The following is a 26,598-nucleotide window of genomic DNA, read 5'->3' as shown; positions in this document are numbered from 1 at the left end:
AATGTCATAACAGATTTTGTGAATGTACTGTTATAATACTAAAACAAAGATTCAATCATCTTGATGGATGCTTCCAAAAAAAACAAAGACTAAAATAAGCTGTGAGAGGTCACAATCAAATGGTAAGGTTTTCTGGCATTATCCATTATGAATTTTTTTCAGTTGCACACACAAAAAACAATATTACTTAATGTTTACACTGTTTACATATAATCTGAAGAACATTACTCAAACGTAGGCAAATATTCTTGGAATTTACATCATAACACTCAACTCATGCTACACTACATGATTATTTAGCCAAAAATAACACCATAGTGATGCACAAATTCCGTATACTCCAGACATGGGCCCTTGCAACTTTTTCTTGTGACATACAGATTAAGAGAACATTAAAAGGAGAATGATTTCCAATGATAGATGAAATATTATAGTGGATTTAAGGCTGCATTGAAAATTTCCTACTGTTTTGAGGATTGAAAGATGTTAGCATAGATCTATTGCATGGGAACAACTTTGAAGGTGACTGTATAAATATACAAGAATTAGAAATTCTTTTTGATAAAAATTAAAATTCTCATTTTATGCTGTGTGCGCAGTATAAATTGTTTTTCACATCTAACAGATTTAATTCACATTTGATTGAATCTTGTAATAGTTCAATATTTTATTTACTAATCTAAATTTATTTTTTAATTGCAGGTAAAAACTAATTTCCGAACAGCTATTACCGTTCCAGAAAAGTCATGGGCAAGATTCCGTGACATATTTGCAGATTATTGTGAAAAAATGAAAGATGGAGGGGAGAAAGTATCGGTTGGTGGATCAGACAATGGACCGGGCACAAAGTGAGGTCGGCATGACAGTTAGACAACAAATTTACAAAAAAAATTACAAACAACATAGACACTTTTGAATTATCCCTCCAAGAAAATCAACATAGCAAACAAATGATTACCGAACGAATGAGGGTGAATGGTGTTTGATCGGGAAGACTGTGAATATAATTTAAGATGTTGAAAGATACCGGAGGATGTACCGAATGATCGGTGAAAGACCGGCCGCCAGCCTGTCACCCGTCACCCATCACGTACGAATGAATATGTTTAGTCGGTAGATAATCCAATTAGGAGAAGTAGTTACGGTTTTTCACAGATCGTCGGATCGGATTGATTTCAGTTTCTGTTTTGTTGTTTGCCTATGGAGGGTGGAAATTTTTTGAACAATAACTTAAATATCTGTGAAGATGTGTTTTGACCGTTACCATTTTACGATCAGAAACATCTTCGATGATGTGCAAAACTCATTTCGAGATACTACTGTATTTTAAAAAAGTTTTAAGGCGTGTTATTGTTTTTAAGTTGATCGGTGGATTACGTGGAAGATGATATAGATTATTATATTTAAATGTACTCAGAGTACTTGTTTGTTGATGAATCACGCATCACTGTTGTGTTCGGTTAACAACCGAACATTTACAGTGATAAGTAAAGTGTCACTAGAATGTTATTGTGTTCTGTTAAAAAAAAAACAGGTGTTATTGATTTTTAGTTTATCAAAAAAAAATTGAAGTTTTAATAACTTAAATGCAACTGGGCAACAAAATCTGTTCTGATATTAAGTGTACGAAGCTTTTTATAATTATTATTATTATTATTATAACAAAACTCATAGTTTATGATCGATAAATTATTATTTATATTATTATAACATTTATATATTTTTGTCTTGCATAGTCACTATGTATATTCAAATGCTTATTAACTATAATCTGGTTTAGAATACTGAATAATTTTATTCATGAATTCAGTGGAGCTTATTATTACTGTCCTTATTTAAGTGAAGTGGATTCGTACATAAAGTACAGATTTTGGTGACCAGTGTTTTCTTTTTTTTTTTCTTTTTTAATTTGGTGACGCCATCAGAGTCTCTCCTTCCGTCCAACGGTGAATGGAGAAGTAGCGCTAAGCGCACCACAGCCGACTTGTCCAAAACATTTTATTTGTGTGCACATGTATTTATTGCTGTTATAATGTAATAGCGTAGTTTTATTTGAATTTGTAATTTATATAAATAATTGTATTATAAAATAATTGTCAGATGTTATATAGATTATTATTATTATTATATTTATTATTATTTAATGTCTTATTATTATTATTATTTTGCACAAGCCTTTTTAATAATAAATAAAAAAAGAAAATAATCATTGAAGCATGAAAAACTAATGTTTTGGATAAGTGAACTGTGAAGTTGTTTATTTAAAAAAAAAATGTGTATGGCTTTTATTTTATCTCTAGCGGTATATTATAAATCAAAGAGGGGCTGTATTATTAGAAAATGGATTATTATAATTATTATTTAGTAGTCGATGATAATAATAATAATAATAATAATATTATTATTATTATTAAAATGTTTTGTTTTATTTTATTTAAGTTGCTTTATTTGTTTGTTGTGCATAATCGGGAATGTATAAAAAATACTTGTTAGTAATAAGTATTATTATTTATTATCGTGCAAGTATTTTTGTGCAGAGGTTATTTTAATGTGTTAACAGAATTATCGGGATGATGGTTTTAAAAGTATAATCAATCGGATGTATATTTAATTAATAAAAAAATAATATAAATAAAATAGAGTGGACTTAAAAATGCGATAGAATGATAATTAAATGTAAAAAAAAAAGAAAAAAAGAAGAAATATAATTATATATATGCGAATAATAAAAGTATAAATTTGTACAGTATATGAATAATATATTTACGAGAGGGCTAGGGGTTTCTAAAAATCTCTTGCCATATACTTCCATTGACTTATTTCTTTTTTTTCTGAACTCGTGCAAGTGTAGGTATGTCTGTTGTTTCTAGTCCCCCTTTGCCCTTTACGCTTTAGTTTTTTTTTTTTTTTTTTTTTTTTAAATGTTTTATCATATTGATGAATAATGTTTATTTATGTTGTATAAACAGAACATGCTTTTCTTTGCATAATAAAATATGCAGGCACTACATGTTAATTTTGTTATCATTCTTGTGGCCCAGTTTTTTTCTATACATTAATCATATATATATATATGTCTGTTTTTTGTTGTTAATTTTAACAAAATTATTTTTTTTTTACATTCATGTTCGTTTTAAAAAATATTGTTTATTATTATTATTCTAATATATATTATTTATTAGTTACCAAAATTTCACCAAGAAATTAAGCAATACAGTAGTGGTTACTGCATAGTGTAATACTTTTTATGTGGCTGGACCTCATAAAAGTGGATTTTTAAAATCACTACTGTATTTCATCTCTTGTTTACATACGAATTGTTTTAAAGGTGTTTGTGTCCTTTGTATTTCTTTCTCTTTTCTTTTTGTTTTTTAAGCAAAGAAAAGATTGTTCTAATTATTATTAAATAAGTAAATTTACTGTAACTTTTTTATTTACATAATTTCTTGCAATTCTTTATGTGCTCTTATCGATGAACACATGAATAGATCAACTTATGTTTAAAAAATTTTAAATCAGTTTCTTGTTTATGATTTGCTACCAGAATAAGAAAAGTGAGTTGCAACAACATTATGTAGTATTAATTAATATTAGTGGTGTTATTACATTTATGAAATAGTTTTTGGTTGGACTTTTTTTAATTAAAGAAAGTTGGAAATGTTAATGATTCCATTCTGATGGCGATGCAGGATCAATTTCTTGTCTGGCAGAATAATATGTTATAATACATGTATTATTATTGTTATTATTATTATATGTGCTTGGAAAAGAGAGCAAAGGATCAGACTATAATAAAGAACGATTCGTTAATTTTTAGCAATTACACTGCCATTTTAAATTTCCCAAAAGGCGGAAAGCTACACTCCATATTGTGAGATCAGCTTATATAAATAATATTTAAAGAAATGTAATATTTAATGTATTTAAAGTAATGATGAGAGATGCAAGTATAAACAAAAATTTAATGGTGGGTTTATGTTTTATTATTATAATTAATTATTAACTCAGATGATAGTGTGTGTTAGGAATTATGATAAAATGTTATATATATATAAAGAATCATCCTTTTTCTTGTTAAAAAAATAATAACTGAATTTGTTATTTTTACTTTTTTCTTATTCCAGTCAGTCATGTGGAACTCTTTTTATACTACATAAATTTTTCTTTATCATCATTTCTTGATACAGTAAACTCTTGAAGTATGTTTTTCTCTGAGCGATTGTCTTGTTACTATTGCTGAACATTGATTGCCAAAACAGTTGTAAGAGTGTTTTTTTCCAAGAATCTAATTTTTCTGTTATAAAAAAGAAAAGCTTATATCTGTATAAAGGGATTTTGAGCAGTTATATTTAAAAAACGCTGTGAAAACGTTTATCTTTCAATTTCAGCCAGTAAGCATGCATAATCACATAAACTTGTGTGCTTAGTTGCATCAATGGGTTTGTAAACTGTACTCTGTAATCGTCATAGTACTCAAAATTCACTTGGTTCTTAGTCGTGTACCATAAGTTTAAGAATTTCTATATTTTTTAACAAATATCAATACATAAAGCACAGTTTGTCCAGCCTAATGTGGCAGTGCACTCAGCCGTAGCGAAAAAGCATGATAATTTGTACAGAAATACAATACAGAAGATCAGAAATACAATACAGTTTATTTGTACAACTGAAAACATTTTACCTTCCCTAGTTAAATTTAATACAGAGCATTCTGATATACTACAGTATAATTACACAATTTTAATCCCTAAAATCTAATTTTAATCATTAAATCTCTTAAATAACTACAATTTTATGTTTTCAAATGCCATTACTGTATAGTGAAATAATGTTTTTAAATAGTTTTAAATCTTACTCATTTAGAAAAAAAGTCTTACAGTTTTTTGTTTTTCATTTTCTGATCTCTTTTTTGCTGTGGTTTCTCTCCATATTTGTAACCAGATGATGTCGGCTGCAGTCCCCTCATTCTGTTCAGGTACGTAATCAAGAAGGGTTTCGATGGCTTTTAAGATGTCAGAATGAGAAACCTTAGTTGAGCTTGAAGTTATGATGTCATCTTTGTCTTCTGCAGGTTCATTGGATACCATTTGTTCTATGTCTTCATCCATGATCTCTTCTCTCATCATTTTCCATCCACTCATTTACATCAGAAATTTCCCCACTTTTACATCCAGGGATAACTAGAAGAGAAACAATCTCAACATTGTCATCTGTTTGTATTGGTTCATATTTATCACCCTGGCGATCAAGTAAGATTTTCTAGGATCTGGCAAGTGCGATTTGTGAGATCTCTTCCCAGGCTTAAGAAATCCATCTAATCACGTCAAGGATGTCAATCTGCTTCAGTCATGCAACAAATCCCTTCTTGTTCTCGATGCCTTCAATCAAAGAAGAGAGAATCTGCCTACAGTACTTCTTTTTCAAGGTCTCCAGTACTCTCTGATCCATAGCTTGACTTTGGAGGGAAGAAAAAGCACTTTGTCACCATCTTGCAACTTGTGATTGATAGGGTGCAAAGGTGCATTGTCCACAAGAAGCAAGGCTTTCCTTTGTAAGCTTGTTATCCTTCAAAAACTTCTCCACTGACAGAACGAACTATTTTTCATGCAGTATATCACAGAAGTGACTTTAAGTTTTTTAAATACCCCGGCTTCATAGCCTTCCGTATAAGTGTGAGTCTCAATTTGTGGGTGCCACTTGCATTGCTACAAACAACCAATGTGACTCATTCTTTGCTTCTTTTGTAGCCGCTTGCCCTTGCTTCTTGTTTTACAGCTAGAGTTTTTGTAGGCATCATTTTGTAATTGAGCTGTCTCATCACAATTATATATCTGGTCACCTGACATGCCAACGTGTCAATTTATGGAAATTCTTAAAATCATTTACGGCGTCTTAGTGGACAAAGATTCTCCGGAAATAGTTATCTGGCATATGCCGTACCTCTTCTTCTAACGGTCTAATTGCTGCAGACTGTAAATTCACTGCTCTCTTCTATTATATTTTTTAATTCCCTGCTTTTTCTTGCAATAAGGGTTTATGGCACACCTTTTCCCCTCATTATTTCATGCCATAAAAAGAATGCCTCAATAACTTTACAATGTATGTCTTTTTTCATTGTCTTCCTGAGGCTTGCTGTGAGCACCATTTCTCTAATTCAATACAATTTTTCTTCCAGTCACCAACTGTACTCTTAACCTACTTCCAGTTCTGAAGCTTCTTTCTTGGCCGATTCTCCAGCATCAAGTCTGTTAGTAGCATTAAGTTTCTGTTTAGTTGTTACATGTTATTTCCTCTTATCACCACCATTCATCTTCATTTATAAAATTTCAATACAATAACTTTAATTTGCACACAATAAACAACACTATCTCCCCCCCCCCCACTACAGTCTTAAATCATTAAATACACAAAACATAACCTCAGTTAGAACACAGTAGCACAATGACAACTGAACTGATGTAAACAGAAGAAAATACATGAAATGCAGATTGTACACCAGTGCTCCTCGTACAGAGCCGAAGAGAACGAATTACTTAGGCCTAGTACAATAATACTGTACGACCTAACACCTCCAATTTCTATGATACTTTAGACGAACATGAAAGTATTGATGTTACTATTGAGACATTGAAGGCGCCATACAAGTACAAGGCTTTTTGTGGTCACGTATTATTTTTTTTTGCCTCGGCCGGATAAAACGAGGCTGGATGAACTGGACTTCACTGTGTTATTTAATGAATCATTTTAGGTACAAGTTTTCTGTATACTTAAAATTTTCTTTTTGTGAAGAGAGAATTGAGGTAACTTTCAAGATATCTCAACCCTAGTGTTCTTAGTCTTGTTCTTGACTTTGAGGATGGATTAGGCTGTTATCCCGTCATACAGTTCTGTACACAATTATGCTCTGAAGTTAAATAATGTAGGTTTACTCTATCAAGTGTATATAATCATCCAGTACCGATTACTTTGTGATCAAGAAAGTCGCTTGTTTTTACAAGAAAGAAAAATATATTTTAGGTGATGGATATCCATCTTCATATTAAGAGAGAAGTGCTTTTATTATTTTTATCTACAACATAATTCAGTGCTACAATGAAGTACTTTAAAATCTTTTTATTAAACTTCAGTTAATTGGTTTGCAGCACTCCTGATATTGTCATTATGATGTTTATATGATTATTAGATATTGAGAATACCTTAAAAAAGAAAAGAAAAAAAGTTAAATAAAACATGTTATAAACATTTTTTTTTTTTTTTTTTTTGGTTATAAAATAATAAATTAATATAACCTGAATGATACTTGTACTATTTTGTTGTTTTGCAATTGCTCCTTATCCTTTTTCAGATAAGCCTCTTATTGAGCAAAAAATAAGAAGTGTATATTGATGAATACTTTTCAACTAATCAGTAAAAAACAAAAACTATTTTTACAAGTAATATTTGACAAAAGTTAGAATAAATACAACTGCTTGTAACTTATTGGTAGTAAAGGTGGATTGCATCCATTTGCAATAGTGCACTTTGATTTTGTAGCAACACTGCATTTCTAATCATGGAAGTATGTGTGTTATGTTTGAAAAATAACTTATGAGTATAACTTAAGGATAGTTTTTTTTTATATCTAATAATAGAAAATGATTTATTAGATATTAAAGTGAAAGGATTATTTCAAAAATAATTGCTCCCTGTGATCTCTGGAGATGAGTGGCTCTTAACAGCAAGGAAAAAATTAATAGAAAATTATAAATCACTAGTGGCTGTTGCTTTTTGGAAAATAACTCTTGTTATAAAACATAGAAGCAGTCAATAATATCAGCAATATTCACAAGTAATGTTTATTATGTAGTCATTCAGAGAAAAAAATGTAATTTTTTTTTAGAATTAGTGTTATTTGTATAAAATGAGGATCCACTCCTTTCCTTTAATAATAAGAAATTAAATAAAATTTGATTGATTGAAATTTAGTTCACAGGCTCAACAATAGCAGCTCACACTATACCTTATTATCCTTTCTATACCCTGAACAACTCTCCTCCACTGAATGATAAATTTGAGGATATCTTAAGAGCATTACCTAAGGTATTTTTTTGCTTACAGTTTCATTTAAATAAGTTTTTAGTGTTCTTGCCTAATGCAACTGATATTGTCCTAACATATTTTTAGTATTTATTTATTATTACCTTTTTTAAATAAGGAAGATGTAGCAATTAGTTTTTTTGAAAGAATTTTTGACATCCTACAATTATTAGATTGATGTTGAAATGTAAAAAAAATTAATTATGCCTACATATTTTGATTAATTGATGACAGTACGACTATAAAAATTATTATTCTGTTTTCTGAGCAATCCAGAAGCATATTGGATCTTTCTTCTGCATTGGATCTAAAAAAACATTCTCATTTAGTCCTTACATGAAAGTAATAAGCCTACAGATTGAGCTTTTAAAGGCTGTGTTATTCTACAGTGATAATCCACATTTTTTTATTAGACAATAGTTGTGTGTGTATACACACACACACACACACACAATCCCTGAATGTGTAGGATAAAGATGATTTAATAATAACAATATTTATGAATAAATTTTTTGAAGTAAAAATGTTCACATTTACTTTTATTATACTCTGTTAGTTCGGATTTAGCATCAGTAAAATCTCTAAATTAGTTACTTAGGTGCTTATAGATTTCCTTGTCAGTAAGCTACATTAATTTTAGTATTTATAATGAAAACTTATTGTTTTAATAAAAAAAACACCATTATTAGTTTTAAGATCACATTATAAACTGTTCTTGACTTGGGTAATTTACTTGTATTTATGATCAGTTTCATGATTACTTGATGTAAAATATTTCAATTTTTTTCAATGTCTACAAAACATTCTAAAATTCTGTTATTCACTAGAGTGCTGCTATCCCAAAATTTCACTAATTGTCAAAATCCGTAGTCAAATACATTTTGTGTAAAAATGTATTATAACTTGTAAATCTTTTGGTTGTAAATCACTGCTTTTTTCATTCATAATTTTTCTGGCTGGTGGCAAAAGCATATAACCTCTCTTAGTAACATATTATCATTACTACTTGAAGAAAATAAAATAGTGGAAATTGCCTATGCGTGTTTGAATTGTTGATATTTATGTTATAAAATGCTAAGCTAATTGAGATGAAATATGCTCAAGGAAAGAGAGTGTTCTATCAATTTTTTTGTGGATATAGTTTTCTATTGTTAGAAATTTGTTAAGTATTTATGAATGGTTAAAACATACATTTTAACTCAAAAGCGATAAAATACTTGTAGATAATATTTCTTGTAAGCAGAACTTTAACAAGCCAACTTAATGTCCACAATAAAATCAGCAATGATGTAGCATATGAATGTGTGGCCCTGAATTATACCATAATATTTTAATATCTCGCTACTAGAGAAATGTACTGTATTCACTATTTAAAAAGTATTCATCAAGCGGTTAGTCAGCTACTCAACCAGTGCACTCTGATTAAACAAGCCAACAATTAGCACTTTTGTAGTTTCTTTTGGGGAGAAATTTAGAAATTCTTTTGAATTGTGACTTCAAGTTATGAATATATGCTGTAAAATTTCAATTTTAGGATAGTATGAGCTGTTTAATAAGTTAAATGATCTATTATATGTGGATGCAGCCTCTTACAATATATACATTTTTTTAAATTTCCTTTTATCATCTCATATTGGCAATCGTGCATTGACTCATGATAATTGCAGGAATATGACCATTATGGTTGTGAAACTTGTGGTATTGGGATTGTTTTAGATAATTATAATGTCATGGTTTATTTAAAGAAATTTTATATAATCATTTTCTATTTATTTTTAATAAAGTTTTTTAGTGTTTAACATTTATCTGGAGTAAAATTTTTATTTATAACTAAAACATAGAATAAGTCGCTTAAAATGAGGTTTTAGTATATTTCATTAATTCTTTTTTAAATTTCAATGTATTATTGATAAGGAGAATATTACTTCTGTAGTAAAATATCCACTTTTATATAACAAATTAAAAAAGTAGTATTCTAATCCTTTGTATTTATAAAAGAAGTTATGTATAACCAAATAACAATCCATATGCATATGTAGAATATGCTCATACATTCATATTTTACCAGTAAGTAAATATGAAAACAACATTATTCCCCTGAACACAATCCTCTCTTGTTTTCTTTTTTAGTAAAATATTTTTGATAATATTGCACCAGTTTAGTAAAACTTTTCTATTACAATGCACCCATTTAATAATAAAGTTAGTTAAATAACCCAATACAATACGCTTAGATTATAATATATAATTAAATGCCAGATTACTTAAGTAGATTTATCTCTTTTATTAAATCTCTATAACATGTCGTTTTCTTCTACTTTGTTTAAAATTGTCAATTTATAATTAAAAACTAAAAAAGATTCATAAATGTTCGTTAAAATTGCTCTATTTTTTTTTCTTAACTATAGGAAGTAGTAAAATTTTGGTTGACTAAATTAAAATTTGCTAATTGTTTTTAAAAAAATCTTGATGTTATGTTCAGTTTACCTAACAGTTGAGATTGTGATATAAATTTCTTATTTCTGTGCACAGACCAGACAGCATGTTTATGCTGCATGTGTACATCTAAGTAAAAAGTAGTAAATTTCTTTGTATATATAAATTTTGTTAATCCTGAATTGGCTTTGTTATTTACCGTAAATTCTGTGACTGAAATTGCAACCAGTGATATCTAATTTTGATGATATATATTATACTGGATAGTTTGGTCAATTTTATTTTATCCTTATTTTTGACACACTTCAATTTCCAGGATGTTCTTGTTGCAGAGATGGTTTTTCTAATTTTAATAACTAAGTTTGAATTTGTTAAAAAAAATTTTACTTAGACAGTGATAAATGCCATTTAAAGCCTATCAGAAAAAACTGAATTAATTTTTATGAAAGCATTCTTCCATCATGGAATTGTCTTGGAAGTGTCCCCAAAAAAATCCCTTCTTTTACTCTTTTGTAATGCAAATTTCTGTGTATACCCTTTGAGCTTACCCACTACTTAACTAAAAATCCTACTTGTTTGCACTACCAGATGAATAAAAAATGCACTTCACCCAACGTTTCTAACATTGCTTTTTAGTGAAACATATATTTTCCTTAATCACTTGACTGCAACTGCTGCACAACCATTGGTGGTCTCACCACCAAACATTAAAGGCAGGCAGTTCTTTTATCACCTCTTAACAGCCTCAGTGTTCTTCAGCGTATGAAATGATGGAGTGAACTGATGGCTCTAAAGTTTTCTACCCATAATACATTGAATAGAAACTGAATTTCGACTTTTAAAAACACCGTGACAACTGAAATTGCATGATGTCAAATAAAACCCCACCACCCTAATGAAGTCATACATGAAAGTAATTCTTAATTCCCACCTTTGGTGATTAAGAATTATATTTATTCACCAGTTTGTAATAACAAATTTTACAAATCAAAATGTATCATTGTACAATACAATCAGTCTATTTTGAAAATAACCAAAGTCTAATTTGTTTTAAATTAATCAGTTTATTGTTTAATGTGTTTTTTAAAATCAGTAATGATTGTACAAATTATTCATGAATTCATTTTAAAATTACCTTTTTTTATCAGTTTTGAAAAAGTTTTTTATAATAAGAATAAAATGTTTTACTGGAGATCATAAAAAACAGGTGTGTATATCTTTATATCGGTTTAATATAAATAAGACATGTGCAGAGAATAATATAGAAAGGCATGTTATGCAACATTCATACAACCGAACCTATTTATGATAATTTGTTTTTATTACATGCATCCATTTTATTACTTCGCTAATATTTTCATTTCAATTATGCCAATAAAAGCTTTATGGATAGTTATTGCATTTGAATTTAAAATATATTGCCAGTAAGAAAATTATTACCTTCGTGGGTGGAAACCCATATATGGGCCTGAATGTGACCAGTTATTTGTCTTTACATACTTACATATAAATTCCAAGAGATGGCAGGAGAAGTTCTTTCAATCATTTTGAGGCAGAAATTCCTGATACAATGTGATTGGGAACCATTTTACTTCAGTTATCAGATGAGTTCAATAACTGTGTGTATGTAACAAGATGCGTGCATTATTTTTTCGTGTTTTTTGCTCATTTTTAAGTAATTTGTTTATAAACTGTTCCTTCCAAAACTTCATTTTCTTGCTTGCTTTGTTTGAATTCAAACAATTTTCAGAAGGAAATGAATAAAAATATTTATATTATTATAATAAAACATATACTATTCTCCGACTAGGTGCACTACTTCTTCAGAATATCTGTTTTTATATTACCATCAACATTTGTACTGTTATTATTATTCAGTGTCTTTTTCATGAAAAGAACTTGATGTAAAACATTACCAAAATCATCACCTATAATTTGTAAATTCTAGTGCAGTAAGTGAGACTTATGCTGTTTTCATATAAGCCTTTTCTCACGAAATAAACATTTTTCCTTAACCATATTGGTGGCAGAATTCAGCAAAAACACAATGTATATGTTGTTTTTATACATGAGTGCATGTTTTAAGTTACTTTAAGTTTTTGCATAAACTTTTTTTTTAAAATGTCTTGCCTACAGCCATAAAACATTGCTGCCCATGAAGGGTTAATTTTAAAATTTCATACTTGGCACAGATGCATAATCTAATATTAATTATAATAGAATTTTCCAAATTTTTGATTACTGCAAATAAAAATAGGGCTATTTTTCTTCTATTCAAAGTGGGAACTAAGTTGATTTATAGGGAGGTTTTATTAAAATACCTGGTCTACTACTGTGTGTTACTTGAAACCCTTTAAGTTTCTTTGATTCTAATGGAATCTTTATATATTCTGGCTTTTGTGAAACCATCAAGTTGCAAAATAACATAGTTAACATGTACTTTTTTAGTTAAGATACTTCACAGGAATTGTACCTAAATGTTATAAAACAGTAAAAACACTTCATAAAAAAAAGACCGTTCTTGTTACACGGTCTAACATTACTGCCTGATAAGAAGTTAATCACTTGTTTTTCTAGTATGATGAAATTTTCTTATTTTTACAGCTAATAATCTTTTGTAATACCTTTTTTGCCATTCTGCAGTTACATTTCCATTTATCAACATGCTTTGTTACTTTATAAAATCCAGTGTTTCTCATACACTGTGGAAACATTCACCATGGTTCTCATACATTCTCAAATGTAAAAGACCCCACGTATTTTAATGTGAGAGATTAGTTTCTCCATTATCTTAAGTTATAACCTAGTTTCCTTCATTATTACATATGAGAAACTGGATTGTGCTACATACAAATACCTCAAGTTGAACTGGGTGTTCCTAGTAGATTAAAATACAAAGAATGTTTTAGTCATATAGGTTAAAAATGAAGATGACATTGAAAGTGCAATTATTTAGATACACTACTGTATAAAAATGAATGTTTACTTGATCTATAACAATACTATTAAGTAATTTTGTATTGTTCCTTGCAATTCCCTTTAGTGGTTAAAAGGGATTCCTTCATAGTATCTTTAAGCAATATTATTAACATGTTCTCCAATTTATCATTTATACCTGTTTTTCACAGGAGTTGCACATAATGAATCTTTTATTTCTCTTACCATCTTAACACAGTGAAAATTATTGTGGAAATTAAGTCCACTCTTCAGTCTTTTTTATTTAATTATATGTTTTTAATTATGTAAAACCAGAAAAGCACTAGCAGTCAAATTTTTAATGCTGATATCTGGTAGTAACATAAATGCCTTCTTTTAGTAGCACCAATTATCCTGTTATCAGGTGTAGGTTCTGGTATAGAATTGATATAAGGGTAGATGATATAGCATGTAAAATTAACTTTTAGATGATAGTGCCAATGATGTAATACTAATTCTTTTTTTCTGTTAGCTCCAACCTTTGCTTACTTTTGGAGAAGCTACTTCATTATACATTTTTGGTATTAAAATGTTTTTTTCATATATAAGTAATATTTTTTATTATTGTTTGGAATTTAGACAAAGATACACAGATCTGCTGTAGGCAAAGCTAATTAAAACTAGTGACCAACAGATTACGCAGGATGTAACAAAATAACCCAGTAATCAAAAACACTAAATTATTTTTCATGAACTATTATTTTCTCATTTGTTTTAATTCATTTCTTTTTGTGAAGACAATCTTAAACATTAATATTTTAATAGAATTGATTTCATAATTACTAAATCTTGATTTTTTAAAACCTTAATGATTTGAATGTCTTATAGTATTAGATAAATATATACATGTGTGTGTTTCTGCCCTTGCTATTCATTTCATAATGTTCTCAAGGTGCTTAAATTTTTTTATATTAAATTAACATCAGAAATGAATAGTAGCAGATAATATTATGGTCCACAAAAGTTAAAAATCTTTATTTTATGAAATATTGAAGATTGTTTATACTTATAGAATTAATTTTTATTGTCTCTAGGTTTTATCCTTAGAAAAAAGTACCAATGAATAAAAAAATATTTCAAAAGAAGATGCAGCAGTGTCGTCAACCCTTCTTAATAGCTAAATATTGTCTACGGTTGTTTCAAAGTGTTATGGTTTACTAGCATTTTTTTTTCTAATCCTCCTTATTCATTTTTGCCATTATTAAAACAAATTGTACTGATTGTGTCCAATCCTTTTATCAACAGTCAGTTTGTTATTTTTTACAAGCATAATCAAGATTCGATCAGTCCTTGCAGGATAGACTGATATAAAATTGTTAATAAGGTTTGTTAACTACACAGTGAAGTTATAAATCAAGAGGAAAGGTTTACATTTTTTTAAATATTCTGAAATATTAATACTCTTTACATTCTTCTTGTGAGAATTAATTATTTTATACTTAAAGGACCCCAGTTGTTGATTCTTGATCATTTACATTGATAGTCAAAGAAATTTGTATGTAGTGACTTCTGTATAGCAGCATAATGTAATGAATATTTACTGGCTGAATATTCTATTATGTTGGTGAAAAAAACCCATAAATGTGGAAATGTGAAATATTGTCTTGAATTCAATGACACAGAGTACAGTGACAGAGGTAGATATATATGAAATCTTGCCTAAAAAAAATTCAAAATAATTAATACAATACAGATATAGCAGGTCAGACAAGTTGTTTTACAGAATTTTTTACCAAAAAAAAAAATATAATTACGATATGCTCCCTTTGTTGCCTAGAGAATGTCAAGAAAATCATGTGCCTTGAAGGCTTGTGCAATTTTCACTTGATATGTAAAACTCAGAGTAAGTATGTTTTAAATCTTGATAAAGTTTATAAGCTGATGTAACTTGTATGTATTTATTAATGAGAAATGTGAATTGGTAAAATGCATTCGTCATGTAAAAATGAGGTAAATTTTCCTTAAAACAGAGATACTGATTATGTGTCGAGAATAATTAAGCATAGGTAAAAATGAAATATTTTTCACGCATGTACATGATAAAACATGTCTGTTCAGCTTTGAAAACTGTTCAACAAACTTTTATACAGTGCCTTAATGTTAAATTGTGTTGATATAGTGCTAAAATGGTATAACAAGCTTCTTTAGTTGCATAGATTCAGAAATGTTGTATGGGTAATACTAAAATATTGAATGGTGCAATATATAATGATTGGGGGTTTTTTTTGCTTTTTGAAGCATCATGCAAATAGGTAACTAGGTTTTTATTTTGCACAGATTACTGATTTGTGCAATCTGCATTGGGTATTTCTAGTGAAAAACTTTGTATATGCCAAATATTTAATTTGGTCTACATTTTTCAACAGTTAATGCTTTAAGTATTTACTACAGATGTAGCAGATTTTCTCTATGGTTTCTGTTATTATAATATCTGAAAACTGAAAATGTTTTTTAGTGCAAGATTTCCACTCCCTAATCAGCCATTTAGATTTAATAAAAATTTAAGTAAATTCTTAATTTAGTTAAATATTTCCAATAGGTCTACTTATAAGGGTACAACCTTTTAGATAACACTTAATACACAAACTTATAAAATGGAACTAAAGAGTGAAAGGAATTGTTTGATAGAAAACCTTTTAAAGAAGTATCCTTTATATTATAAAAATTATGATATTAATTACAGAAAGGTGAGCCAAGACTTCAATAAGTTTCCTCAGGCTTTAAAAATTAGCTGAAGAGAAACAAATTAAGGAACCATTTTTGACAAATGATTGCAAAACTAATCATTTATTATATTGGAACCTATGAAGTATACTCTCCAAAATAACCTGACCTGCCTTTCAATTTAGTTAATAGAAATAGTTGACTATCATTTATTTGCTACTTTATTTTCTAAATCAGGTTTTATATGAGGAATTTTTTTAAATAAAAAATGAACACATTTAATGCTATTATAAATATTAATAAATACAGTAATGCTAATTATATTAATTTTTGGTTTATTCTTAATACTATATATTCAATAAACAGACTAAACATTGTTGCTATTGAACCAGCCTATAGTAATCGCATAGTGCTCATTTTCCTTATATTATGTTTTTTTTAAAATTACATTGGTCTCTGAAATCATTTGTGCTATTTCAATTGCTTCTTTTGGAATATCAGGTTTCTACAACTGATGGCACACTCTGCTAAAAGAACATTCGCAAAAATTTTCTTTGTGGAAACAACTTTCTGGAAAAATATCTTTTGCAGCTTTATTGATCTGTAGGCACCTGTACTGCTTGTTTATTTGTGGCTTGTAAGTTTGAAACCCAGTTACAAAATGATAGCCAGCATACTGTATTACGAATCCATTTAGTGTCTGTTCTTGTTCATGCTAATAATTGTAGGAATAATTTTATTACCCTCAATAATTGTGTTAACCATTAGACTGTTTATTAATTTCATGGACTTTTAGTTTTTAATTATAAATCTGTTTTTAAAAAAGTACTGAAATTCACATTATTAAGATGAGGAGCGACTGTTTTTGATACTCTTTTCATCTTTGCTTACAGAAATTGACACAGCAAATTGATTTTTCATATCTTTAAGGGTTGTAATCAATCTACAGCTGCCAGCCATGTTGAAATTATTTCTCTATATGCTCTGTAAAATATGAAACTTATTTTTTACCAGAAATTTTTAATTTCCATTTCAAATATGAATATAACTATGTATTATTTACTTCTTTTAAAACTTTTACTTCTATTCCAAGTTTTATGTTTTTGTATGTGAAGTAAAAGAAGGAAATATAGATATTTTAATTTTATTAATTTGAATGTTTTAATGCCCTGAACTAGGTTGATTTGATCTAATCCCAAATGAACAGTTACTTCACTAATGAAGCCATGTATCCAGCTGTGTCCATTTTATAAAATCTAGATAAATGTAAAATCGCTTATTTTTATGATTAAAAATATAATATATGTTAATATCTGTTAATAATATATGAGATATCTTTTATAAGCATTTTTTTTTTGTTATTCATTAAAAGTAATTCAGAACGAAATGTTTTAGTGACAGTTTATTTTCCCAAATATTTATGATCCGTGAAAAGTAATACTGCACTGTAAATTATTATGGTTATTCTTTAGGACCAGTATTTTATTTAATGACTTTTTTAACCAAAATAATTTAATTTATTATTTTATAAAATGTGGTGGTACCAGTTACCATAAAAAGTCATAACATATTTATAATATAATTCTGTTCCACATACATTATTTTTTTACACAGTACAATAGTTTATGTAATCTATTATGCTGCTGTAATAGATCATAAATCGAAGAAGAATTAATAATGTATGAAAATAACATGTTAATAAAAAAAAAAATGCTTTGAATGTTTGTTTAAAAAATTAGTTAATATTGCTGATTATATAGAAATATATACATGATACTTTTGTGAAATTTTTGCTAATTTTCTAGAGCATTATTTGATCGATCAGCACAAGAATATAAATTTTTGAATTTATAATTTCTTTATACATTATTAAATACAGGGAGGCAGACCATGCCTTGACATTTTTTTGTTATGTGCTTTTATTAATTCTACTGCGATTGATATTATTGTAAATCTTAGTGTTTTATTCATTATAGGTGATGCAGAATGAAAGTTTAATTAAATTATTAATTAATAATTATTACACTTTGAAAAAGAATGAGTTTTTAACATCTGAAAGTTGTTTTAAAAATGAAAGACAAGTGATAAAAAGTACAATTATTTAATTTCTATTGATTAAAGCTGTACGATAGAAATGAAAATGTAATTTGAAAATAAAATGTTTTTCTCCTTAACTACTGAATCATTTATTAAAAATTATATCATTTAATTTTAATGCACATAGACTTGTTAAATTTAATGTTGTCAACTGGATCCCGTTGTTTTATTAAGATGAATAAATAAATAAAGTTTTACATCAAATTTTTGCAAACTTGTTAAATTTAATGTTGTCAACTGGATCCCGTTGTTTTATTAAGATGAATAAATAAATAAAGTTTTACATCAAATTTTTGCAATTGTTGACAACAGTTTTTCTTATTTGATAATAATTTTTACAAATTTTAAGACTAAGAAAATCCAGAAGTATTCTTTATGAGAATACAGTTACAAAAAAAATAAAATGAGAATCAATAAATTGAAGATATTTACCACCCAAGATCGATAAATACCCAAAATTCATAACTAAGCATCAAATGTTTAAAATATATTAATGGGTAGTATAGCTTAAATGAATTGTTTTACACATACTTTAAAATGTATTTATTTTCTTAAAATGTATCATTCCAAGCCAGAGAATGACATATAAGTCCTATGATAGTTTCTGGTTTATTTTCTAAACCTAACTGGATGATATCTACAATTTTTTTGTTGAACTGTTTTTCCTTTTCATTTTCTGTATTAATTGCTGGTTCATAATTTAACAGATTAACTAGATGCCTATACTGCCACGGATATAAATCTGACAATTTTTTTTTTTCATTCTGGCATTTTTTGTTTAAACAGAAAACAAAAACTTTAATCAGTTCCAAGAATATATTAAATACTTTACTATTTGAAAAACTAAGCATAATTTCATTCATTATGCTGGATATTATAGCAAATATAACAACAGATTTTGCACTCCACAATATTAATAAATAATTGTTATCAGTCTCCCACATAGCTCTTATTTCTTCTACATTAAAGATGCCTTTATTAACAGCTTCGCTAAATATGTTTATTATTTTTAATTCTATGTATTTAGGTTCTTTCATCATAATTTCTTCAATTAATGAAATGCTTATAGGAATTTGACTTGATCCTGAAATAAAAGATAAATAAAGAACTGTATCATTCTGGTATTACTTAAATAAATGATAAAATCTCAAAAATTCACTTTCGCAAGTAAATATGGTGGATTAGTGAAATGCTGATATTCATATACTAATGCAATAGTAAATTTTAACAAATAATTTGATTATCTATAAAGGTTAGAAAATTCTATAAAAAAAATATAATTCTATAAAGGCTAGAACTATTCGGATCTTGATCTATGATTTACTTTATGAATGGAAACTTGTGCAGTTTTTATGAATACCAAAGGTATATTATGATTTTGATACTTTTGGATCTATCTGTTATAGTTGGAATCTTGTTTATACCTGGCCAAGTACCTTTTTTAAATGGAAAATTGAATTTTTTGGTGAAGCTTAAAAAGAGAACTCTCTTTTAAAACAAACACGGAATTTCTTAATATAAAAAAGGATATGTATGTATATATATTATGTCAGAATGTTAAATTCAGAACTTAACTTATGTAACTGTAAAAGAATTCTGTACCTTCTAAGTGGTTTAAATATAGGATATAAAGAAGTAATTCTGAAAGAATTTTTCCCCAACAATAATTTAGAAAATATTAAAATTTATTTGTTTTTATGAATATATTTTTAAAAAGTTCAACCAAATAGAGCATTATAAAAAGCAAACACTTACCTGCTTTTTCCCAAATATTATGTAAAAATTTATCTCTACCGATGACAGCTTTATTATTAAGTATTAGTTGTATTAAATGATTAAAAGTAATCTTAAATTGTTCACTCTTTTCTATAAGTGGAAGCAAGACGGTTGCTAATTTTATCCATGATGATGATGATTTTACTGGATCATGTAAAGCATTATCAAAACCTACTATGCTGAGCAACAATTCACAGTTTTCAATTGGACTCATCTGTTGGCCATACCAACTGTTGCAAATGTTACTAGATCCACCACAGAACACTCTTAATTTATGCTAAAAACCAAATAAACAGTGTCATTAAGCAAAATTTAATAAACATAACATATAATAATGAAACCATTCTAATGTAGAATAAGACTGCTTTAAAATTTTTTTTAAGAGTTCTTAATAAGTTTGCATAAATTTTGTAGTTACAAATTTACTTATCAGGAATAAAGTCTAGATCATAAGATCATATATGTAAAATTAATCTTTTTTTTTCATAAAAATAATGAATAAGCTCTTTGAAATAATTTCTGTGTCAAAAATTAAACCATTTTAAGCACTGTAAAAGCCTCCTCTCTCTCTTTTTTCTCTTTAGTCTCGAGAACCACTGTAAGGTATTACTTCAGCAGATTGTACGAATGTAAATGAAGTGCAGTTTTGTACAGTCTCAGGTCGACTATTCCTGAGATGTGTGGTTAATTGAAACCCAACCACCAAAGAACACTGGTATCCATGATCTAGTATTCAGATCCGTATAAAAGTAACTAATTGCCTTTACTAGGAATTGAACCCCATAACTCTCAATTTCAAAATCATCTGATTTGCATTGATAAGTTCACCACCAGACCAACCCGGTGGGTTATTGTAAAAGCCCCCTGCTTAATTACAAATAATTCAAGTTTAGTATGAATTATTTTACTGATCATCTGAATCAAAACCTCAATGTTAACTAAGCAAGTCAATGAGGGTCCCTCAATCCTTCTAATGATATCACCAAAGGATCATCTAACAGTTATGCTACTAGTCTAAAGAAAAACGGAAGAACTCTATGCTCATTCAGTAAGATTGTCATCAGCTCTGATATTGATTTTTTTACATTATTTATATGAAACAATATGAACAATTCTTATCTACATTTCTGAGAATCTGAAAGTTTGCTTTTGTGATTTCATATTTACATGATATGTAAACTGAAATTAATAATTATTTTCAAATTGTATTTATGTAAACATTTGTTAAATATTTTACATTATTAATGCGCTAATACTTTATTACTAAAATAATATGTTAGTTGTTATAACTTGAATCCCCTACCATTTGATGAACAATTTAAAAAAAGGAGGAAATCTTCTATATACATAGAAAATTGCAAAACAGTTTTTGACTGACTTAAGAAATGCCTATTAAATATTTGTCAACACTGAAAAAGATTATACAGGTCTTGTCTTACTGGTGTTCTTAATTGAAGGGTTTATTTTTGGCACAATATTATAGTTTAACATTTAAATATATTACAGTATAAGTAATAAATTCTGATGCTATAATTTTGTATTTGTCAGTAAATTATATTTTAGAAAAACTGTGTAAAATAATTTTACTCCAATATTTAGAATACAGCAAATGGGTTGTATTACATTAGGTTTTCATTTGGATTCTTTGTCCTATTCCAGAAAAAAATAATGGCACGTAAGTTATAAAAAAAATGGGTTTTTATTTGTATTGCATCATGAATTTGTATAATAAATACACAATCATTTCCCATTATTTACATTACATATTTATACATATATATTTATTTACTTCGATATTAGGGGGACCATGTAGTCCTATACTTGCAATGGTTAATAAAAGTTCCTTTTTTTTGGTAACAATCATAGCTATCAACATAATTTCTGTTTAATTATAAAAAAAAAAACATCTTTTTAACTAAAAATAATATTTCTAATTTTTTTTAAGAATGTCTTATTTTAGACATTTCTTGGGTTGCATTTTGAAATTTTGTGCTGTATTTTTAAATATTGTTAGTTTCACTTGTACAGCTTTTTGTGCTGAACAAACCAAAATAAAATTGAAGGTGATATCTCTAATAATTCCTGAGAAAAAGTAATAAAACTGAAAAAACAAAAAAAAATAAATAAATAGAGGCCTGCCTTTTTTAGTACATTCGTGCTGCTTATGATGAATTTTCACCTTCCTCTTCCTCAAACAGATCTGCTAGCCTCCTTTTTACAAGTTGCCTGTCCTTCCTAATTTCTTTCTAAAGTTCTAACAGCTTTTTCCACCTGTTGTTTGTCATACAGCCACCTCATTACCTGACACAGTGTTTACCAGGTTCCAATCCAATTTTTTCAAGCAGTTTACATTTTCCAGTATGTCCCATCATTGAAATGTATTACAGCTTGAGATACACCAAATTTCAATGTAGTTCACTGAACAAATGTATTTTTGGGTACATAACTCCGAATTACATAATTTAGCGACTCATTAACGTTTGGTGTTTTTCCTGGAAGGCATTTTTGTAGCAGCTCAGGGTTTGCTAAATCTTAATAAACTGGTTATATAAATTGCATTATTTTTTGGGGTAAATGGAAATGATCATCATGGTTATATCTTTCTCCTCTTTTCATGGCTTGTTGAAATTTGTGCAAAGTTCCGTTATCTTTTGAACACAACTGATGTAGTAGATTCTCATTCAATGAGATTACGTAAAAATACTCTGCGCAAACTGCTTGTTTTAAATCATTAACAGTTTTATTGGTGTTTCTTCTAATTGCCAGTCCATAATAGGTCTGTAGTTGCAGGATGGCAACATCGGTTAGATTATGTGTACCTCCAAGTGACATCCTATCAGGTAGTTTCTTGGTTTTCTTTTTGAAGTTTCTTAATCTGGAGCCCATATGTTTCTGAATGTGTCATATGCATCCAATTTTATCTATACATCATTCCCATAAGATTGGCATGAAGATAGTTCAGTAAAGGTCTTACTATCACCATTGCCAAGGAATTCAGTATAAAAAACAGTGTAAGATGATACAATCATTGAAAAACTTTTTTAGCTCCAGCTACCTCTATTGTCTCACTTTATCCTGAATGATTTGCAATGCAATTATTGTTCAGTTTATTACAGTTACAGAATTTTGAGATTATTTCAATATAAACTACTTTTCTAGTTATTAAGGAAGATGCAGAAATGACTCCATTCAAGGAAGTGTGTCCACCCTTCTGCCACATCCCATCAATAGCTACTGCAAAGTCTCAATTGTTATCATTTTGTAAAACAGTTTCTTCGACAGCATTTCTCATAGAATCTTTGCATTCAAGTTCTGAAATAGATTGTATGTAGTTGGAATGTATGTAGAATAAATTCACAAGAGAACTGAGATTCATAATAGCACATAGTTTCTCAGCTGCTGCTCTGCCTTTCCCTATCATGAGCAGACCATAAACTAACCTAAGGTTTAAGTCATAGAATTTTTTTATTTCATCATTGACTTAAATAACTTCACAGTTTTCAGAAACCACTTTTCCTTGCATTTATCATTAATAACAAAGTTATTTCACATACTAGTTAAGACAATGATCTACTTTGTAACTCCAAACCACAATGGCAAAATTTACATACTGCAATATTATCCAGTGATTGTCCTAATTTATTCAAATTAACAATATCATATTACCAATCATGTACACTGTCTAGTTGATACAAGTTTAAATGTGGACCTACTTTGGTAATCAAAGATGATTGTGAATAATTATCACAACTTTTTTCTTGAAGGTTAGGATCGGCATCAGAAATAGGCTTTAGTTTTGAAGGACTGATCATAAATATGTTTCCATAGAACTTTCTTTTTTAAAAACTGTGTTTTCTAGGCATTTTAACTATAGACACACAGAATAGTTACCAAACACATGTAAAACCCAAACAACTCGCTCTACGAAATGTTAATCAAAGCACAAAGCCCAAGACAAAACAGTAGATAATCAGCTCTTATAAATAAAGAGTTCTACAAAGAGGTTAGTCAACTTGAGATTACAAAAACATAAGAAATAAAGGAAATCCCGCCTAAAAAATTATTTACTGCTAGAACTACGCTGTATGAACCAGAACTAATATTTTTCTAAAAACATGCACGTAGAAAATTTTTTTTCCACACTTCTCGTCAAGATATAATGTTTTTATGCCATTTTAAAAAGTTTCTGTAAATAAACAAAAAATTTGACCAAGTGGTCCCCTTAAAATATTGCAGTTGTTTGAATAACATCAATTATTTATTAACTAATATCAGTTAGTAGCAATTCTAATCTTTATATATTATAAACACAATAAGGATTGTTGTATGTGGAAAAAAAGAAGTATATTTTTCAAACGAGATATTCTAACTTCCCACTGAATGTCTAAACAGTTCATGAAACTGGATTTTTCTGATGAAAGACCAAAGTGACTACTGTATTAATAGAATGAAATCATAATTCTGTTTTCATTTTGTAAAATTTATTTGTACAGACTTATATAAGTACATTAATTTTAGGTGAATAAAGCATATTAGCTATATATAATAAAACAATACATTAGGGGAGAGTTTTAACTAAAGGTCTAAAACTGTAGAAATATATCACAACTGACACAATTAATTACTGGTAACACTATTAAAACCATGCTCGGAAAGGCTTTACAATATCATAAAAAGACCACCATGATGAATTATCATAATAAAATATATATATATATATATATATATATATATATAGCTGAAGCAGATTGTCGCAACATATCACTGATAAATAAACTACAAAAATCTATTGACAGAACAAAACAAATAATAAATTAAACATTGTATACGAAACCATAAATAAATAAAATATAAATAATCAAACAAAAATTTATACATCATCAGATTGAGTGAAAAAAACTAGTAGTACTTCACTGAACCATTGAACCTCTTTTACAAACCACAATGCATGCACAAAAATCAACAATAGCATGAAAATTTTAAAATTTCTCTGTTTACTAGTGTATTATACTCTAATTTTAAAAAGTTTTCAATAGTCTACATCATGCTGAGTATATCAACTTATACTGTTAATAATCTAACCCATAATTTTTTAAGGAATTTGGTACAATCTCTAAAATAATTTAATAATGCATTAAAAAATTTGGTAGAATTGACTAATGTGGAAACCACTCAATGTTCATGCATACAGATGTATAAAAACTTACTATTTCATTAACTGAATCCATTTACACAATGGCCGTATCAAAATGCACACAATCTGTAGAATTTTGGAGCACCGAACCTGGATCAGATGAATCACAGTAACTTTAAATGAAATTGTTAATGTTAACAAATAGATTATTTCACAAACTTTATTTTTTAATACAGTTTTAGTAATTGTAATGATTCACTGAATTCTGATCATGCTGTATCTAAAAAATTAAATATATTTAATAGATTTTAAGTAAATAAAATGGTACGAGATCAGATTATTTCATATCCAGAGTAAGACTATGAAACAAATAAACTGCAGCAGTTAATTTTTTATCATGCATCACACAATTTTCTTTAATACATACATACATAAAGTACAACCTTAATCAATGAATATTTATTTTATGTTAGGTATTTACTAAGCCACTGTCATTTACAAAAAAATGGTAAAGAAATTACCATGTACTTAGAAAACTGATTACAAAACAATTATACACAGTAACAGTTTAGAAAATAAAAACTATTGCCTTAGCATATGACCGACAAGTTATCTGTATGTAACAGTGGTACCCTTACATAAACTAGTATTTTAACATGCCGATAAGGCATTTTACGCGGTAAGTCAATTAGTGTTCTTGCTTGTGAAACAATCTTAAAAACAACCCGTGGGATTTTCTGTATTATTAATTGACGGTACCCCAAATGAAATTATCATCGGTAGGGATTTATTTTGTTCATTCATCTCAATCAGAAAATGTACTTTTAACTTTTACAAGTGTAGAAAAACTCAGTTTTTAATGTGTGAAAATTACCCTTACTATAATTAAGGGTAACATTAATCAGTTCCTTGCTTAATGTTTCACATTGTTAATAGTTAACCGAATATTATTGATACTTTTCTCGAAGAGATTAGAAAACTCATTAAGATGATCTGTTATAAATATTATTCTCAGTTTTTACTTCCCAGAGTATGTAAACAACGAGAAGAAAAACAAACTTTAATAATTATGATTGAACATGTTTCATGGCGAAGGAATAGTGTATAAGAAAAATTAAAGTTAATTTATTTGTATATATAAATTCAAACACATTTAAACAAACTTTCTATCTCCTATAGAAAGATATATTAAAATAAAAAAAGTTCAAATTAAGAAACTCGGTGGAATGCCCTAAAATAGATTCTAACCCTCTTACATTCATTCAAAAGAAACGAAATAAATAAGTTAGAACTTTACCTGAAAATGTACAATTCAGAATGATATTTCACCGAAAATGTAAAAGTAATTATATATTTTTCTTCAGTTGTGTGCTCCACATTTCCCACAATTGGAACCCTGATTAACAGATTGGTAGCAGCTGATATTATGTTTATGTTTC

The 26,598-nt window shown here is 28.1% G+C and overlaps 2 protein-coding genes across 7 annotated transcripts in view; one reads left to right on the top strand and one right to left on the bottom strand.

The window, feature by feature from the left end:
• Pur-alpha (Purine-rich binding protein-alpha) overlaps nt 1-17,426 on the top strand; it is an 84,349-nt gene extending 66,923 nt beyond the window's left edge. For all 5 annotated transcript variants that reach the window (XM_075372822.1, XM_075372820.1, XM_075372823.1 and 2 more), the window contains one exon: nt 703-17,426. In XM_075372822.1, the coding sequence (XP_075228937.1) occupies nt 703-852 (150 nt within the window). In that variant the 3' untranslated portion in view covers nt 853-17,426. The remainder of the gene's footprint in view (nt 1-702) is intronic.
• Nucleotides 17,427-17,861: 435 nt separating this feature from the next.
• Nucleotides 17,862-26,595, bottom strand: LOC142328787 (uncharacterized). 2 transcript variants are annotated; one of them, XM_075372816.1, is made up of 4 exons: nt 26,457-26,594; nt 25,233-25,309; nt 20,005-20,302; nt 17,862-19,333 (listed from the first exon to the last, which is right to left on the bottom strand). In XM_075372816.1, the coding sequence occupies exons 2-4, from the start codon at nt 25,251-25,253 to the stop codon at nt 18,801-18,803; spliced, it is 852 nt and encodes a 283-aa protein (XP_075228931.1). In that variant the 5' UTR covers nt 25,254-25,309; nt 26,457-26,594; the 3' UTR covers nt 17,862-18,800. The 2 variants fall into 2 exon arrangements, with proteins under 2 accessions (XP_075228931.1, XP_075228932.1); XM_075372817.1 differs by lacking the exon at nt 25,233-25,309 and having other exon boundaries at nt 26,457-26,595.
• Nucleotides 26,596-26,598: the final 3 nt, after the last annotated feature.

This window comes from Lycorma delicatula, chromosome 8, assembly GCF_047948215.1.
Source record: "Lycorma delicatula isolate Av1 chromosome 8, ASM4794821v1, whole genome shotgun sequence".
In the NCBI taxonomy this organism is placed as follows: domain Eukaryota; kingdom Metazoa; phylum Arthropoda; class Insecta; order Hemiptera; family Fulgoridae; genus Lycorma; species Lycorma delicatula.
The sequence above is the reverse complement of the archived record's forward strand: the minus strand, read 5'-3'. Positions and strand labels throughout refer to the sequence as shown.

Excerpts from the sequence above, each read along its gene's own strand:
- LOC142328787 (XM_075372816.1), bottom strand. The coding sequence starts at position 25,253 with ATGGATTCAGTTAATGAAATA. Across the intron at positions 20,303-25,232 it reads TGGATTCAGTTAATGAAATA|CATAAATTAAGAGTGTTCTG; the intron begins GTAAGTTTTTAT and ends TTTGGTTTTTAG. Across the intron at positions 19,334-20,004 it reads TAATATTTGGGAAAAAGCAG|GATCAAGTCAAATTCCTATA; the intron begins GTAAGTGTTTGC and ends CTTTTATTTCAG.